This window comes from Leptosomus discolor, chromosome 12 (assembly GCF_034619465.1).
Source record: "Leptosomus discolor isolate bLepDis1 chromosome 12, bLepDis1.hap2, whole genome shotgun sequence".
In the NCBI taxonomy this organism is placed as follows: domain Eukaryota; kingdom Metazoa; phylum Chordata; class Aves; order Leptosomiformes; family Leptosomidae; genus Leptosomus; species Leptosomus discolor.
This window is the reverse complement of record NC_141402.1, coordinates 19,729,810-19,749,402: the sequence shown is the minus strand read 5'-3', so window position 1 is coordinate 19,749,402 and position 19,593 is coordinate 19,729,810. Positions and strand designations below refer to the sequence as shown.

Sequence of the window (19,593 nt, the reverse complement as noted above, 5' to 3'; positions counted from 1 at the left end):
CTGCGAACCCAGAAACCCGGGAGCGAAGCGCGGCGGTGAATCGGGGAGGGCAGAGGGGAGCTTTAGACGGGGAGGCGAAGACGGTGAGCCGTGGCTTCACCTCGCCTCTGGACATTGCGCTGGCTTCGGAGCGGTTTGGTTTGGACACTGTCACCCAAAGGCGGCATGCAATACAGTGGCTGCGAGCTAGTGACAAGATGAATAAGTGTATTGCTTTATGAAAAAGCAAAGGAGGGGAAAAAGTGGATATTGTGGGGGAGGCTCTTATAAATGAACTGTCAAGCGAAAGAAAGTTAAAGGGAAATCTCCTGCTGTAAATGCATCGGGCGGGCACTTCTAATAAAAATCAGGGTCCTGGAGGAATTAATTACGGCAGCATTACAGGAAGAATTCGTGGAATTGCAAAACGTAGTTGGCACAGACCAGCACGGACTGCTATTGCAAATGGGGAAACTGCAGGAGAGTTTAACAATTCCTGAGCTGATATGCAGGACATTGTAGTAGCATAATAGCACTTCAGACACACTAATGAATAATAGTGTTCAGTGATACTGACAAATGATATTACGCATACTTCGAGATTGAAGTCACTTAATTTGTTTTTATATGCAAAAGCTTCCCACTGGAATCTGACTTTTTTAGGTCGCTTCTACCTGCCACGGAGAAGAAAAAGAAGAAAAAAAAATACCCACTTCTAATAAGAGAATGATATCAATTCACCGCAGAAGTCCAGAGAATTTAGGTGTAATTAATCAACAGGGAGACTTGCGTTTATTGTGAGCGGCTGTTCCCCGGCATCAATCACAGAGCCCGGCTGAAAGGCCCGGGGGCTCCCGCCTCGTTCCCCCCCGCGGCTCGCCGGGACGAGGCTGCGCGGCGGCGGGGGGCTGCGCTGTGCGGAGAGCCCTGCGCTGTGCGGAGAGCCCTGCGCTGTGCGGAGAGCCCCCGCCGCCTGCCTCTTCGCCGGACGGCGGGGGCGCGGGGGCCCGGCCGGGCGAGCCGCTCCGCGGGGCTCCGCGGCCGCCCAGCGCCGCCGCATCCCGCTGCATCCCGCTGCCATTTACCGCGGCCGCGCTGCCGGGGTTTGCAGCTTCAAAGTGGAAAGCGATGGTGGGGAAACGGCGGTCTGCAGCAGCCGCCCGTGCTGGCTTCGCTGTGTGCCGGCGGGGAAGGAGCGTTTTCCAGCGGTGAGCTTCGCTTATCGCTCAGCCACTCCATTTTTCTCCTGCTTGTCAAGCCCCTCTATGTAGGAACATCCATCATGAGTCACGATAGCTGCTTCACTCCATTAACCACGTGGTCTCTCACACTCCTGGTTAAAACAGTTAACAGATTCGCCTTTTTAAAACAAGTCTGCTTCGTTAGCCCGCCAGGCTGCCAATATTCGTTTCATTAATTTCAATGTGTCGATATCGGATATTACTCTTCTGTAAGGAAAAAGTTTTATGTCTCCGCTTCTAGCCATTCACAAATTGACACGTTTGCAGACCGAGAGAGACTTTTCAATCCACAGCCGTTCTTTTCTTTTATTTCTTTTTTTTTTTTTTAATTATAATACATCGATAAAAGGGATTGTGTAAAATAAATTCACTTTCTACTGTTATATATTTAAAAACAATAACAAAGAAAATGTTCCTATCTTGATGTATCGGTGTTAACTTGATCGCAGTAATTTTAGTTCTAATTCTATATATTTTCACAACAGTGACAATTTATACCAAATGACCTCGCAGCTGGAATGCATGACATGGAATCAAATGAACTTGGGATCCACGCTGAAGGGGTAAGGCGCTTTATTCTTTTCTAACGCTCTGCCCTGGTGCAGCTGTATTACTGAGCTGACTTTTCTTGTATTTACAACTTGAGTCCGGTCACCAGCACAAAACAATACCGACCGGTTCCGACGGCGGCTCATCCCTGCCGATAGCTCACCGTGTATTTGAAACACACGTGTAAAAACCCCGGTGGAGCGGCGGGTGCTGCTGGCTCAGGCTCACCGAGGGGAGCAGTCGGCACCTCAAAGGCGAAGCTCCCGACGGCGGGCTGCGGCCGTCCCGCTCCGCCCCCGCGGGGCTCCACGCCAGCCGCGGGGCTCCGCCGGGGCCGGGCCGGGGGTCCCGGGGCCGGGGGTCCCGGGGCCCGTCCGGGCGGGGCAGCTGCGGCCCCTCCCGCTCTCCTCCTCGGGCTGTCGCCTCTTCCCACCTTCCCTCTTCCCTTTCCCTCCCTTCGCCAGGCCCTGCGTCCTGTGTCCCGGCCCTGCCGCCTCCCGGCTTCCTTCCTCCCGGCCATTGTCGCCCTCCCACCTGCCGGGAAGAGGCTCCGGCCCGCCTCCCCCGCGGGGCTTCCTGCCGCTGGGCGGGCAGGAAGGCCCCGAGGCGCCGCGGGGCCCCGCCGGGGTGGCGGCCGCTGCGGGGGGGGCGGGCAGCGCTCCCGGCCCGGCCGGGCCTCGCCCCCGCCGGGCCTTCCCCCGCCGGCACCCGGCCCCGGCTCTCCCGGGCCCGGCCCGGGGCGAGGGCGGGATGCCGGGGGAGGAAAGGAAAGGGCGAAGGAGCGAGCGAGGCGGCGCGAAGCCCTCGGTGCCCGGTGCCCCCCCGCGGTCCTGCTGCGGGTTGGTTGTCCTCTGACACACCCGGGGGAGCGGGAGGTGGGACCGAGACCCGCTAGGCTGGTGCGCTCCCCTCCCTGCACCTTGTGTCACCTACGGTCACCTCCATGAGCAAAGGAGCCGCCTTTCGGTCTTAGCCAGGGTAAAGCCAAAGACGGCCTGCGCCGCTCCCGGCAGGTCGTTGGCTATGGAGACTGCCCTGCCGAAGGTAGGTGTCACCAGCTTGCTGTGAGATGTTCTCAGTGTGCAGTCTCAAATGAACGACAGAAGTCTAGAAAAGCCTGCATGGATCCATGCCTTCATGTAGTTGTCCATAAGTGTGAAAACCTTGTTCAACGTGGACTTTGTGTACAGCGCTGTAGCGTGATAAAGGAAGAATTGTTCTGCTTCTAGCTCATTCACAAATGGTGTTTGAAGGTTAGAGGGAGAAGATAGTAGCGTAGTGAGCTATCTGTGTAGGAATGAACGAGAGATCTGAGCCTGAAGAGATCTGTCAAGGAGCTCTCTTGTGGTTAGAGAAGATCATCAGATCCTATCGTTCTGTACAGTTCAGTGTCTTTGCTGCCCACCCTCTCTTTTTAAAGGTTATTTCCTACTTTTTTTTTTCCCATAAGTGTTTTTGATTTCCTCTTTAAACTGTACCCTTTAAAGATCAGTCATTGCAATATTAGACACTGTTTTGTCTCTTCTGAAGAAAATATCCTGCAAAATGGAGAAACACATCAACCTTGACTGAGGTCCAAGTTATTAAAGCAAGGAAGAGGTTATTCTTTGGGGAACTCAGTGAAAAAAAAAAAAAGACACAATAGAAATATTAAAGGAGTACTGAACAAAATAAATGGCTTCTTACTTGTCCAGGAGTCAGACTGTTAGCAGTGTAAAGTATGTGACCTAGGATGCATGAAAGGGGGGGAAGGAGAAATCAAGATGAATGATCTATGGTAAAACAAAGCTGAAAGTTTTGGTATAGGCCAAGATTGTAGAATCTGCGGAAAATCAGTGCTAGACATAGCCTCATCACTGGTAATATGAGCCAAAATAGTTATCTGTCTTTTCTGGCTGCGAGTTACAATACACAGTACCTCCAATCTCAGTTGCCATGAACATAAGGTATTCTTCCCAAGATTTACATCTTTAAAATATATGAACTGTTCATAAGTGATTCCCAGGCGTTTAGTATTTCAGATGCTTTTCTCAATCTTGTAGTTGTAATTTAAGAATTTTGGAATAAGTCTTTCTGTTGAAATATGGAGCTTCTAGATTCCGTCCAATGATGACAGTTCTTGTTTAGCTCCTTGCCTTGAGTTCTCTCCAGCCCTTCTTCCTGGCTTCAGTAGGACTTTTGCATATTATAAGAAGGAAGAAAACATTACCACTAAGTTCTGCAAATAGAGAACTCTAAAATTATATGAAACTTATGGATCTTGCACTTTATGCTTGACAGTAGACCAGTAGATTTCTGGGTTCATGTTCAGCATAAATTTAATATACTGAAATGAAGCTGTTGCCATGCAGTTCATGTAGGGTTAGCAGCTTCTATTCTTAAGTTATCCAGCAGTTTATTTGAGAGCATTCTGGTTTTGGCTGTTTACATTCTTGCCAATATTGGACTGATCAGCTCACTCCAGAATCTCCTCACTCCAGAGTAAAAGTTTGAAATTTGGCAAAGAATACTGTGAGGTGGCCAAAGCTGTGTCTTTTTCAGTCATTCCTGTTGAAAATCTTTCCCACTGTGTGGCAAGCTTATGAACAGTCCTGTTTGTGTGTGACCAGAAGAAAGACCCTGGCATCTAAACTGTTGAATGATTTTGTCTGCTCAGAGCGTGCTTCAGCCTATGGCTTTAAGGCCTTAGAAGACTTTTTTTTTCCTGAATGTTTTTTCCTGCCTGGATGTTTTCATGTCAGATATTGGAACTGAGGGCAAGGAGTTTCTTTGTTGCTGTAGGTTTTAGTCCTTGAGTGATTTCAGTAGGTGTAAGCATTAAGGAACTGCAGAAGGCATGGCCCGAGTGACAAGCAGAGGTGGGCAGTAGAAGGTGTGGGACAGAGTGCCTGGCCAGCCATTGCTAAGTGGTGGAGTGAGACACATATGGTGAACAGAGGTGTTGTCTTCTGGCAGAGTACAACGATGAGATAGACTGGCAGGGGAAGGGGAGAGAGGTGTAAGTGGGAAGCAGATAGAAAAGGCTGCAGCCGTGGGTTCTAGATGTTTCTACTTGCTGACAAACCAAAAGGAGGTCTGCTGGCCCAAACAGCTTCTCCCTGCAAGGGGTTGTCCCTGGAGAAGAAGCCAACCCGCTGCTGCTACCATATAGTCCAAGTGACTTGAATCTGTCTTGTAGATTTTCACTTAGGTTCTGAACAGCGAAGACTGAGCTCCAGTTGTGCTTATCCCTCGTGTGAGGGAAGAACAGTGCCTTGTGAGCTGGTGCGATGATTACGTGTTGCCTCTTTGTCCAGGGACTTATCTGTCACCTTCTGAACTTTGGGTAGACAAGAGGGATGGCTGGCTTGTGGTCTGCGAGAGCTGTCACACAAACCGGCAGCTTCAAGGATCTGAAAGGAAAGCTTCATGGTTAAGGCAGTGAACACCACTGTGGGACTGGATTTTATCTCTCCAGACTGTTTGCTCGTGGCTTGTTCCTCATTTTGTGGTATTTTGTTTGGAGCAGCTGAGATCACTTTTAAACTGTTGCAGTAAAGTCAGTGGGTCCTTTACTTATTACCCTGAGAACTCGGATCTCAGACGTCTCAAAATGGATGTCCCACATTAGTGGACACCTTTCCCTTCAGTTTGTCCTCAATATTTTTGTGTTGCTTTCTTATTTGTCCAATGTGGAAGATACTGCTTCCCTTTGTAGTGTTGTTGTAGAGGTATACCTCATAACTATAAAACTTTCCTTGATATTTTGATGAGTTTTGTATAAAAGTGACACGGAAATAACTTATACCAAGCAGGAAATGATATGGCATGGTAGAAAAGAAGTGTAGCCACATACCCAACAGCAAGACTTAACAGAAATATGGCATAGCTGTCTCTTCAGCTGCTCGAGTAAAAAGTTTTGATCCATATTTCCAAGTCATCTGAAATCAAGTATATAACCAGAAAAAAGTTGTGGGGTTTTTTTTTTTTTTTTCAATTTTATTTTTGGTTTTGCTCGGGTGTTAAAAAGTCGGCATGTTCCACGGAAATTGGCGTTTATTGCTGTTTGCTCAGGCTCACTGGAAGGGAAATTAGGTACGATGTCTGCAGAACACTAGCACTGCATCTAAAACAGGAGAGTGAAAACTTCTTTTGTCTGGGAGTGAATTGTAAAGGTTTTTCTGTTTAGCTTTGGTGGTATTATTAGTAAAATTTGGAGGTGCAAAACTTCCTACTTGGGTTCAGTTCTACAGTCAAGTTGAATTGGAAATGGACAAAGACCTATTGTCTCTAATACTGAATTTCCCCTTTCCTACTGATAGCTGAGGGTCTCATTTTGAAGGGAAGTGTTGGGTGAAGTCCTGGTTCCACTCAGGTCAATGGTAAAAAAACCCAAACCAAACAAAGACTATTGAAGTCAGAGGGACCAGGGTCCTCTGAAAATCCGGTGCCTTCCTTTCATCAACCAGCTGGTTTTCTCATTGGAGATGGCAGAAAGGCTGTAATCTGTGAAATCACATTTTTTAATATTCCTTTGCCTTGGAAAGTGCAGATAAAAATGCAGCTTTATACTCCACCCTCTGTAATAGTATTAGACAAAAAACAGGCAGAAACATGATCTTCTATATAACTAACCAGAATCTTTTTGCTGTCTCCATACATATTTTTCCCAGGGTGCTAGGATGGTAAATATTTTAGCAGAGGGAATTAACTCTACTTCTCTTCCTTTATGTTCTGTTATCAACGGCACTAGCCCACACCCTCACTTTGCCTCATTTTTGGCTCTGTTTCTAAACCCTAAAATTCCTGTTCCTGCATTGAAACACAATTAAATTGAGGCTTAATGTGGTGCCTGTTTTATGTAATCTTGCTTTCTGGCTTTTTTTATTCTTCCAAGTCTGAATCTCATGAATCAATGTGTATTCACGTTTCATCTGAAATTTTCTAACTCTCCTCAGTGTGCCCTAAAGCTTCCCTTTTTTGGTTTATGAAATAATAATAAAAAGCTTAACTCTTCAGATTAAGTTGTAACTGCTTTATACATTAGACAGACAATTTCAGTTTAACAAAGTAAAAATGGTGTGAGGGAGAAATTGCAGCTTGATTATTTTTTAGAATATTCAGATTAGAATGTCATCTTTTATGAGTTTTTTTATAACCACTTAGATTGATACAACTCTCTAAAGCTGCTCTGTTTTTCGTCACACATTCTCATCTGTAAAGCCTTCATTTTTATTAATCTTTGTACAATCTGTACAACTTTGAGATTAATCATTTTAAAAGAGCTACTCTCCGAGTGTTAAGGATTTGCTTGGCTAATGGTAAATGCAAGTGCTTCTAAATGCCCTACGACACGTAGCGCTTGCCTAGCCTTTTCTGTTGTGTAAGTATCAGTCTTTGTTTCCCAGTTATCTAGAGTCACATTTTATGGTTGTGTTTCCAGGTCTGTTTCTGTCTGCCTAGAACCAGAGAACAAAATATACCGAGTCCTTTTTTTACCAGCTAACTTGAATTCTAAATATTTATAGTCCAGTTCTGCCTTCGTGCAGTTCCCATTGAAGTTAAGGAGAGTTGTATATTTACAAGTAAAAGCAGAACTAGACTGTGAGGCCAAATCCTTCAGTCCTTGCTCAAACAAAAATTTCTGTTGGATCCTGGCAGGCCAGTTTGGCTGCATCTGGCCTGGCTTAGCTTTGGCTCCTCTTAGGACTTGTGGAGGGATCAGTCTAGTGTCTCCCAACTATAACTCTGGGCCCTACTGGGGAGTTTTTTTCTTTTTTCTCCTTCTGTTAATTCAACTGTTCACCCTCTGATTATCCCCCGGCTTCATCTGAATTTCTCCTGGGGGCTGCTCAGCCCTCGGGGCAGGGGAAGATGCAGTGTAGGAGCTTTGGCCGCGCTCTGATGCCCTTGCAGCAGGGCAGCGAGCGGCTCTGTTGGCAGTTCTCCAGGCTGCTGTGGTGTTGCCTGACCAGCCCGTCCTGCTGGGAGAGAACATACAGGTCCTGGTCCCAGAAGCCTGTCTCTCTCAAACTATCGGTGTTTACCTACCCTGGGTTGTCACTGTTCATCTGAAGAGTGCAGTATCATCTCTAAAGTGTCTTTTTAATTTATAATGCATATATTGTTAGTGGATCTGCGGTGTACAGTGTACACATTGCATGCTTTGGTGGAAATCTAGGCTGTTATCTAGTCCTGAGAGTCTAACAGGATAATTTTTCATTATTACACTTACAGACTTGGTGTCTTAAGCGTATAAGGCATTGTCTCTTTGCCTGACTGGAAAAGATGAAAGTTAAGGAATCTCCTACCCTCTTTTAAGATTTCTGTTTAGTTAATGTACTGCAGGTATGAATTCGTCAGTTACTTGTATTGCTCATGTGTGTAACCTTGCATCTGATCATCATCTCTTGTATGCAATAGAGCAGGTGTTTGAGTTTCAGTAATGTACTTGGGAGATTTATACCCGTTCTTCTATCAGTACTTTTATTTTAGTATACAAATTGCAGCAATGTGAAACAAGCCAACTGTGCGAACTGTGGTATAGGTTTTGTGGCACACATCATAGATGCATTGAGTAAAGGGGCTGGAAGAAAAAAATTCATATTTCACAGTGTGGTTACTATCGATGCAGAGTGAAGGCTGAAGTTCAAGGGAGCAGTGGTGCGGGGACGGTTTGTGAAAACTCTTCCTTCAGTGTTGTGGTTTCTCCACTGAATGGAAACAACATTCACCTGTTAATGACTGTCTCCCTGAAGGTCACAGTATTCCATAGCACTTCATAGTGGATAAATAGTGTTTTAACCAAGAAATCTCACATGATCCATTTTGCTATCGTCATTCATATGACCACGCTAAGTACCAGCCAATGTTGATGGAAATGTGCCCAATGTAACCAGGGTTCCTACTTATTAAAGTATCTCTCCTAGGGAGGAGGTTAAGGAGATGGCTATTCATTACTTAGTATATTATGGGTCAAGAGGCTCAGAAAACAGGTTTTAATCTTCAAGGCTTTGCAGTTGTCTGTACAGTTTTAGTGAAGTATAACTAGAAATAATGGGAGGAAATAGGAAAAAGGCTGAACGTTGAGGAAGGCTTCCCAACTGTGCAATAAAAATTGAGATGGAGATCATCTGGAGGATACCTCCCATTCATAGAGCCATTCCTCAGGGCACAGACAGGGTCTTTGTTCTGCTGCTTAATCCTGGGAGGAATTATTTCAGAACTGACTGGTCTTTACAAAAACAGTTATCACTGAAAGATGAAAACCATGTGAATTTGGAGGGAAACTTAGGCTGTGTTTTATGGTATAAGCTTTTACTGCGTATTCCTGTTCCTCCTAAAGTTTCTGTCCTGGGAATTCTTCTTATCTAACTTGTGTCTCTTCTTCATTGTAATGTGTAAGGTTGCCAGTATGGGCGTGAATGAGAAGTTACACGGTTACTCAGGGTGACTAATGCTGAGGTTCATATTTGCCCTTGATTTGCTGGTGTATTACAGATCGGAAATAGCTTCTGCTGCGGAACTGCCTCCTTATAAATGGTAGTTGTCATTTAATTTCTGTTGTAAAATGCACTGTTTAATTTGTGATCAACATGGGTATCACCATGGCTTGGGTGCTTTTCAACCTTTTTCTTTTTAACATCTATGGACTTGCTGCCTTTAAATAGAGAGGAACATTCGATGCTGGCAGGGAACCTGAACTGAGCAAATGGTAACAGCAAATGGTAATTTGTTACTTGTGTTAGGGAACAAAAGGCCGCTTCTGGGCCCTGAGCAGAGAGGACACCCTGTTTAATTGGACATGGTACGTACCTAGAGAAGAGTTTAGTCCATGTAAATCAGATAGTGGTGTCTTCCTTTATCTGTTATGACAGATATTTCTATAGATCAGAGATACTTTCCTGCTGCCACCCTATAACTTGTTTCATTATGATCTCCTGTTTGCCACTTGAAATTGAAATAAACAGAGCAAACCTTCCTAGAAGGTGTAGCCTTTGATTCGAATAGCCAGGTGGAGCCAGGATTTGAAACTAGCATTTTAAGGAGCAAAGGAATTGATCTAAAGGAGCGCCTCTGCCAGGTGGCAGCCTGCAAGCCGCTGCGGGGACGAATAATGAGGAATGCAACCCACACGCTGCAGCAAGAGCTGTTCACAACTACTGCTCCCCTCCTGTTTAGCGAGGTTCACAACCCGTTTAGACATCTCCCACATTCCAGTTCCACTGGCTGTTCTGCAAATCACTTAAGAGGTTTAAAACTTCCTTGTAATTCTACTCTGCACGTGAACTTTGAGTGAAGAGAAAGGAAGGACCAGCGAAATGAGAGTCTGGGCCTCGGGGACCCCTTCAAATTGCTATTGCAAGCATTTGGCAAAAACTGGGATAACATCCTATGTATCCATCTTTGTCCCTAGCTGTGTGCCTTTGGGCTTTGTTCTGGGCTTTCTAATTTCTAGTCTCTAGTGCAGTGTAAAACATGAACGCTTACCGTGGCCAATGTATATTAATACATGTGACAATGTGCACACTAATGTAACATACTCATTTAAAAATAAAAACTAAGATTTTTTTTTACGTAGTTTTGACGTTAGGAAGGTTGCAAACAGGAAACATAGCAACGTTCCTAACATTCTGGACAGGAGAACAAAGGACTTTGAAGAATATAATTAGATAAAACACAAGGGTTGTGATACCCCCAAAACACATCAAAGGTTACAAATTCTTAAAATTATTGTGATGATGCTGCATGAGGAATCTTGAAAATTTACACCTAATAGGAATAGGCTGGTTTGGAGATTTTATTATTTTTTTTTTTTATTTATAAAGGGTTAATTTGTAGTGCATCTTGTAGGCTGATATGTGGGATAAATAGTTTGGACACTGATTTGTAATCTCTGTTTATGAGTACATGACTGCTATTCTTATAAATGTCATCACTTTCTTGGTAGTATCTGGTAATATCTGAGTCATGAGGTGCTGACAAAAATCCACCGCACTTAATGTGAAACTTGAGGCATTTTGCTCATTCCAAAAGATATTAGCAGTGGCCAGCCCCACATTTAACTGATAAATAACGTGTACATGTGCACATGACACAGTTATGCTGCTATGTGGATTTTTTCCTTTTACCTAAAATTTTTGTGGAAATACACCAGACTTCAAATCACAACAATTTTTTTTTTTCACTGGACTGTCTTAATGGATACTAGTAGGTGTATGAGTGGAGTCAGTGCATTGTGCCAGCGGGAGCAGACCCGTGCGAAGGCAGAGCAGGCTTCCCTTGGTGAATTTCATTTGAACTTGGGTATCCTGGCTATAAAAGTGGACTCTGCATATGTTATCACCGACTTCAGAAATAAAACCTCTCACAGGGAGCTGAGTACTGAAAAATATTTCATTTTTCCATTATTCCCCTCTCTATTTACAGCCATACAGCAGGATATGAAAATGAGAACCACAGCGCTCCCATGTTATACAGCTGTGGGGCCCAATACCGAATACACACCCATGGAGTTTTTAGAGGCATCCAAGTGAGTATAGTAGGGCATTCTTTCAGGCAAATAAAACAGCTGCCTGTTTATAATGTTCATTTACTACTTCACTGGTATTTATAAATCCATCCTTGATTTGTGGTTCCCTGTGTTATCAAGAAATGCTTTATGTAAGTGTCCTGACTTCACTGAAGCCATCGAAGTATAATGTAAGATTTCTTTCTGACATAGTCATTTAAAATTGTCTATTTTTTCTTCTAAAATGTATCTGCGAGGCAATTTTCCTTACCGGCTTCTCAGGATGGTCCAAAATATACGATCCAGTTTCCAATTTCTAGCTCCAATCGTGTGAAGCTTCTGTGGTTACAACGGACTACATGTGATAGCTACATATAAGAAGGTGTTAGATGACATTTTGCTTTTAGAGATTTCTGAAACTTTACTAATTCAAACATATTTCCTTAAAACAAAATATAATAAGTGATTGTGTCCTAACAACTAAGTAATTAGTGAATATTTGGAAGGAACGTACCATTCACGGGATTTAGTTTCCTCCCTTTCTGAAACAGTCATGTCATCAATAAATACCACTGTGAAAGATATAATTTCTTAAAACTGATGGAAAGGTCACTGCATAATATCCGTCTCTTCTGCGTTGCTCTGTGTTGTCAACATCAATGTTTTTAGATAGCATCTTTTCTCCTTTTCCTTTTCTGTATAGTTTAACAAGTCATTATTCAGTGGCAAGTTCTCAGAAACAGGCTTGTGAGCCAGCTTTTATTGAGTGAATAAAAGTAAGCGGTTGACATTGTTTAAGGAAATTAATTATCCCAGAAGGAGATCATCATCTTTGATGGAACATTGTGACAGTGGCCAAAATGCATTAAGCCTGAACTATTCACCAGCTCCACCTAGACAGTGTTTCTTGGTTTGTTTTTTGTTGGTGGTTTTTTTTTTTTTACCAATTTGTATTAACCCAATACATTAATTTCCCTTTAACTCCTTTAACTTCATATGAGTATTTAAAATAAAGAGAATGCTTATGTGTCTCGTGCTCTTATCTCTTACACTGGTATAAGCCTAAAACTGTTTTGTACACCAATGAGTGTTCTTCCAGGACTGTGTGATTACACATGAGGTCAGAATGTGGCCCATTTAGTTGTGTATATAAATATTGGTGAGGGAATTTAATAAGTAGAGTTCACTGTATTTCACCTTCAAATAATTTTAATACTCTGCAAAGAACAGATTAAGGTATACTAAAGTTGTAATTCATTAATGTAGAATAAAATAAAATTGCCTGTTTGCAGCATAATATATTTAAATATCTCTTTGTCCCACAGAAGTGCCTCTAATTGTTTGTCTTTGAATATGTTAAGTCGAAGCTTGAGAACATACACGTTGCATGAGCAAGTCTCTGTCATTGTAGGATGTCCGACGGGTGCCAGGAGTAGCTCCGACTATTGTCCGATCTGCAAGTGAGACAAATGAAAAACGCCCCTTCATGTGTGCGTACCCCGGCTGCAACAAGCGATATTTTAAGTTGTCCCACTTACAGATGCACAGCAGAAAGCACACCGGTGAGTGTCAGCATGGATGGGTACACATCACGGCACGGCACTGGACAGCAGAGCGGGGAGGGTGACTTTAAAATAGCGTCCGGTGCCAGAAATGATCTTCCAGGTTGGGGGCAGCGAGCATTTGTCGGATGAGTACGTACGTGCTCTGTCATCTGGGCAGTCCCTCTTTTGGACGCAGAAGACTCTGAATCTAGTGAAGAGAAACGCAGAGCAGCGTTGACAGCAAGTAGATCACTTCCCTCTCTTGCTGTTATAGGGCATCATTCAGGGCTGTGAATCCTCTTCCCTTCTCCCCGCCCTTATTATGGAGCATCAAAGCTTGCTCCGCATCGCAACTGTTGTTAACTGTTAAGAACTTTCCTCTGCAAGAGGAACCTGGGCGTTTAGCATCCCCTTGTCCTCCTGCGTAAGCCTTTTCTGGCTGGTGGTGGAGGCAGGGCTTGGCAAATGAGCTTCCTTGATATGGGATCTTCCCGTGAAGAATTGATCCTGAAGCCAGTCATTTGTAAGCTAGGATCTGGATTCTCTCTGAGTTCAGGCAACATAAGTTACGTCTCAAAATATGGAAATCAAATGCCCTGCTGCACCTTGCCAAAAAGTGAACAGAATGATTTCCCCTATGGGGAGGTTTATGCTGTTGGAAATGTATAATCATGATATGCCTTTAGATATGCTCCTTGTGCATTTTTTTGATTGCCTATCGTATTTTTAGTTAGACAGTTCTTTCTGTGCTACTCTAGAAATCTGTGGATAAAATCTGTAAATAAGGATGCTCCGTTAACCGCTAATACGACAGAAGGTCCAAAGGATGAAACAGACAACAGGAAGGCAGTCCATACTGCTGTGACCTAGCAGATTGCCTAACATTTCATAAAAAATAGTTGCAAACTTTTCCTTTTGGAGCCCATGTGGTCACATTAGTTAATCGCATAAAATGCTTACAGGTGAGAAATGAACATTACAAAGCATTTGTAATTTCTGAATGGGCAAGGCACAAAATATTCAGATAGACATCTTTGGTGTTGCTCAGATTACACATTCAAAATAATTTAGATTGTAACTGGAACTTAGTCTTTAGAGCTGAAGGTCTACAGAAATGCTGTTCTATTTTCTGTTAATAAATTGAAAACAGAAGAAAATTTAGGGATCTTTTGGGGTCCATTAACTGCAGTATTTTTCTTGTGTATGCCTAAACAGTTCTGAATTTTTCTTATAATCACTGTTTCTTTCATTCCTAAAGTGATTTACTTTGTGTTTTAACAGTCGTAATTTGTTTGTTCTGGTCCTGCATTTTATTCCGTTTAGTTGCCTGGCTTTCACAATATTGTTTCTGGATGCTTCACAAGGACTTCTGCTTACATCTTTTTTTTTTGTTGTTGTTAACTGGGGAAGATTTCCAGCATCATTCCACATATAATCTAGGCATGTAGAGCCACAAAAGCCCCAGAAGACATAGGGGATAGGACTATGGCCATCTAGCATCCCCAGAGAGACTTCTCCCATTGTCTTTGAGGTCACGCATGCACCTTCTTTCTCCTTTGGTTTACGCAGTAGTGGAACAGGGTAGAAGAAAAATGTTTTTTTCACCCCCCAAACACCTTTTCTGTACAGGTGGGTCCAGATTTTCTGCCACTGTATTTTGATATGTTGACAACAAAACTTATGTATTTCTCAAACCGTTGCAAGTTGCTTTCCCTAAGAGGCCAACTTGATTCCCAAAGCTTGTACTTGCCGATACAAACGTTCCCATCGATAAGCCCACGTAAGCTTTCGAGCTTGACTGCAGCTAAAGAGAGGAAGCAAGGGATAGTGTGCTGCTGGTATGCGAACTGCTTGGGTAACTTGCCTGGCTGACACATTCAGCTTCAGGATCAGAAGGGAGAGCTCCCCTTTGTTAGGCTGGCAGGGTTTTGTGCTCAGCCTGTTGTGTGGGTACTAGCCATTTCTGGTGGTTATCATCTGGAAATTTTACTTGCCAAATTCCCAGCTGCTGTAGAGGCTTAGAATATGTTGCCCTTCATTTCTCGTCTGCTGTCATCTGTTAGTCCTAGTTTTTGGGAGTGCTTGGTGAACTATACTGTGTGGGAGCATCTGGAGTGGATCGTCTATGAACACTTCTGAGTTAACAAGTTTTCTTGGCTGCTTGGTGTGGTGGAGAGTCTGGACTTGGTGGCCACAATGGTCTTTTTCAGTCCTGTGCTCTTCAGGAGTCCTGGGCGGTGGAACTGACTTTTGTGATGCAAATCCGTTTCCAGTCTCCTTTGTAACTCAATGTCTTTCTCTATTTAACCTTGATTTGTGTGTCCTGCTTGTGAAAAAGCTGATTGCCAAAAGCAAAATTTGGAAACCAGTTTTCTCCAAGGGCAGATTAATCATGGCTATGAAGAATGTGTGGTCTTGTTGTTAACAGTTACAGTAGCTACAGTTCACACTTCTCTGCACCTTGTTTCTTTTCTCCACCTCCTTGGTTTTGTATGTTAGGGGATATCTTAAGGGGCCAGTGTGACTAGAGTAAGGCTATTGGTTTATATTGGTAATTATGGCTGTCTCTTAGGCTCTCTCATCATCTTTCTGTTTATAATCCAGTGAACTCCAAAACCCCATTCTAGCATTCTCTACTAAGCACAGAAATTGGACTTGGTGGAGTTAGCATATTAAACGGAAAGTCGTTGGCAAACATAACACCTGATGTTCTTACCGAGCAAAGGGATGTGTCTCTTCTGCTCCAATGTTTTGATGGGCAGGAATCCTGACAAGCCAGTCTAAAATCAGGAGAGCTGTCAGATGTCAGTTCAAGCAGAGGATTTTGTATACCTCTCTACAGCCAGCATAAAGTTTTACTAGTCCTCCTGTAAGGTGGTTCTGGATTCACTCATGGGTTTGAAGCTCTTCCACCTTGCTCAGTGAAGTGGTAGGTCAATTGTTTAAATTATGAACACATAGTTTGAAAACAAGCTGTTACATATATCTAATATTAAACCAGCAGAATCATGTTGGCTCTTGATTACCTTTTTTCTTTCTATAGTAGATACTTATAGAGGACTTGGCTCGTCAGATCTTCCATTCTTCACTGGTTGCAGTATTACAAAATCAAGCAGGGCCCTGAAACACAAAATGGATTCTGTAATCAGTTTTTACCAATGTTTTAACATAGCCTCAGTTGAAAATATGTTGGAGATTTTGTACCCTCCAAGACTGCTTATCCATTGTTAACAATGCCTTTATTGAAACATGTACGGCCAAAAAAGCTTTTTTCTTATCTCGGTGTATTTTGCTGCAGCAGATAGGCCTCTGAAAGGAAATGCAAAAATACATACAGCTTTTCAACAGGACAGCAATTAATGTGAGTTGTCATCCTGCAGCAGACTTCAGAGACTTCTCTGCAGAAACAAATTGATGTCTAGACCTCCATATGTCATAGACCTTCATTTATGGTGGAAACATCAGCATTTTTGCCAGAGACCCTTTGGGTTCAGTGCCACACATTGGAAAAACTGGATTTATCCTAACTGAAAGCTGAACTTCTTTGCAGAGAAAATATCCTCTGCCTGTTTGGCAGGGATACTCTTCAGCCTCAATATGCTCAACTACAGGTATGAGTTGTACTCCTCTTGAGTCTGGTGCGGTAACTTCTAGGGTAGCACTCTGTCATTAATGGTGCTTTGAAACACTGACCTTCACGCTTAAGCCGTGGAATACCACTCTGCAGAATGCTGTGGAAGCTGAAAGCTTACGTGAGTTCACAAAACAACTGGACAAATTAATGGGAAGAAACTCCATGAACGAGTGTTAAATAAAAAGCCACTTTTGGCTCAGAAAGTTGCTAATTCATGAACTGCTGGATACGGGGAGGGTGTCCAGGGAAAATACTGCTGCATCCTTGCTATCTTCTGCTCTCCTGCAGGCATCTTCAGTGAGACATGGTGAGGGACTGCTGGGCTGGATGGACCTTTGGCCTCACCCAGCATGGACTGCTCTTAGGCTTTAATTTCTGTGGCATAAAATCAGAATACTTATGTAGTTAAAATACAAGATTAGTTTCTGAACAGTCATGACATCTCACACCTGGACTCCAGTGTGAAGATGGTGGGAACCGTTGCCTACGGTACCTAAGGCTCCCTACTAAGTAGAGAAACATACGTTTTACCTAAGTTTGCTAAAGCAAATTATGTTGAAAAAGAAAGTGTTATATTACTGAGATAGAGTTGTGACTACAGGGTTGTGCTCGTTTGATTAAGTGGGTATACAAGAAAAAAGGTTTAAACTGGTGAAGGGAGTATAGACAAACCTTCAGATTCTCATTCAGACTTGCAGTCTCTGGTTTCAAAATCAGCCTCCTCTCATGTTTTCTTGTTAGTGGCAGGTTTTTGCTCTTGCAGCACTCCATACTTAAATGCAATGATGATGAATATTTTGTGCCACTGTTACAGCAGCAGGAATTCCTGTTTGCCATGCATCTGGACAAATGAATTTGCTCCAGAGAAAATGTGCATACTTCCTCTAGTTTAAGTTAATTATTTTTGAGCAAATATGTTTATTTTATGAGAAGCATTTATTGCGATACGTGCAAAGTCTTATTCATATTTGTTCTGCGATTGTTGAGCTTTATTTGTTCTAAATATTTTCCTAAATATTAAAGAACTGCTATTCGCTCTGTCCTCTCTCGCTGTGACTGTTTCATTATACACTAAGCCTAGCCTTTCTTTTCTGTGCCCTCTTTCAGTAATGAAATGTAAATAATCACAGAAGCTTCAGAGGTGGAGGTGGAAGGACTGGTGAAGCTTCATCTTCATCTCCTGTTCTGCTTTGAAATTGCATGTGGTCACATAGGGAGGTGACAGCATTATGGGATATTTTTCATACATTAAGAGACTTCAGCCTTTTACTGGAGAGGCTTTAGTAGGCCTGGGGCAACTAGGCACTGCCCTTACCCCTCTCGGAATAGTGACTTAGTGAGGTACTAACAGACCTTCTGATCCGGGACATTTCTGTTGTCCTGTTCTCATGAAACTTATGGGAGTTAACAGGTATGTGACAGTTGGCTTTGGCAGGCATTTGCTTGGCACTAGCTCATGTGGAAGATGGAGAAGGAAAGGGAAACCAGGATTTCTGTCCAAATATCGTGCTTCTTTCTGTTCATTTGCTTTTTGTTTTCTGCACAATGTCATCATATCTCTGTGTAAGTGTCTCAGACTGATTCCTTTAATATATGCATTGGTTACGTTTATTCTTAATTTAATCAAGATTATATTTCGAAGTATTTAAAGAAATACTTTTGTGTGCATGCCATCAGACCCGCTATACTGTTTTATTCCAATGCCTCCTCAACCATCTTCTGCGTTTATGTTGCAATTAGCAGACAATCATCCTGTCACTGCATTCTGCTCTGCTGACATCCCCCCTCTTAAATCTGCCAAAGAGCTGAATTCCTTGGAAGTAAGTGGTTTCTGAAAAGCAGGCACGCCCCAGGGAGCCCTTACGGTCAAAGTGTACGGAACTATTTCAAACACCTGTGGCAAGTTTAATCCCTTACGCTAATAAATTAAGCACAGCAGACATGGAAATTGTCCACACCTAGGTCTGAGAACCGGTAAACTCCTTTGGGTGACTGTCACAGGAAGCTAGCTTGTTCTTGCAGATTTAGTTGCTCCTGTGAAATTTTGATCTTAGCCACGCCAGTGTGAATTTGGAATGCTCTTCTTAACGGGGTACTTGCACGGTGTTACCTGGATCAGAACGCTTCTGCTTTAAACCAACATAGTTTGCATTGATACCTCAGAATAGCAGTGCAACCAGAATACGTTTCCTCATCATAATGAAAGGAGAAATGCAGATACTTGCAAGGAAGATTAAACCCGCTGCCCACTTCAGCTGATGTTTTTCTTTAGGTCTTTCCTACTGGACCTTTGTTTTACATCTCAGGTTTCCACCGTAGACAAAGCAGGTCCCAGCTGGTCTCGTGTGTACCTTCCAGATAAACCCCAGGATTCCCCTGGCTTTGCAGCGGCAGACGTTTCGCTGCTTCTCCTGCTGAGGGCTCTGTGCAGGGCTGTGGCACTGTAAACAGACTTAACGTAGGTATAAAAGTAATTACATCTGAGGCTTTTGCAGGATTCCAGTGTTGTGCAAAGGGCAAACCACGTGTGAACCAGATCTGAAAGATCATACAGCTCCTCCTCTAACTGCATAATGATTTTTATTTTTTTTTTTTTGTGCTGGCCAAATTTCACCAAGTCTGTGGTATGCCTCGGGCCAGCAGGGCTTCCCTCTTTCCTCAAGCTCCTCAATTGCTGCATTTCTTTTTGCATGTTTAGGTGGCTGGTGAAGTCCTTTGCATTGAAAACCCCGTTCATTTGAGACACTAGCTTGTAGGGATTTCATTTTTTAAAACGTCAGAATCTCCCTTTTCATCCCAGAGAAAACCCATCCTGAGAATCTCTGCTGAACTGTATGGGAGGTGGAGGATGAGTTTATGTTTACATGAGGCTTTGCAATAATTCTCAGGCTTGCCTGCGGGAGGTGTGCAGCTACATGAGAAATTCTATTTAATGGTGCTTTGTGAAAGAAACGCCATTTGTGTTTTGGGGAAGAATATGCATTTTTCCATGGTTGAATTTTGCTCAGGTTCTTTTAGTTCTTTCAGTGTGGTTAAAATTGCCACCTACAAGGATGTAACTTGTTTAGTTTATGCGCTAAATCCAATATAGAGCAAACTGCAAGTTGTTCCTTTGTACAAATGACGTATTATCAGAACAGGTGGAAGGGGCTTAAT

The 19,593-nt window shown here is 43.2% G+C and overlaps 1 protein-coding gene across 7 annotated transcripts in view; it reads left to right on the top strand.

Moving 5' to 3' along the window:
- Positions 1 to 19,593, top strand: part of WT1 (WT1 transcription factor) — a 35,278-nt gene that overhangs the window by 9,957 nt on the left and 5,728 nt on the right. For 5 of the 7 annotated variants that reach the window (XM_086471962.1, XM_086471961.1, XM_086471958.1 and 2 more), the window contains 3 exons: positions 1,706 to 1,783; positions 11,178 to 11,280; positions 12,671 to 12,821. In XM_086471962.1, coding sequence (XP_086328088.1) covers positions 1,706 to 1,783; positions 11,178 to 11,280; positions 12,671 to 12,821 — 332 coding nt within the window. Of the gene's footprint in view, positions 1 to 1,705; positions 1,820 to 3,022; positions 3,043 to 11,177; positions 11,281 to 12,670; positions 12,822 to 19,593 lie in introns of all 7 variants that reach the window. The other 2 variants (XM_086471959.1, XM_086471957.1) reach the window with 2 other exon arrangements.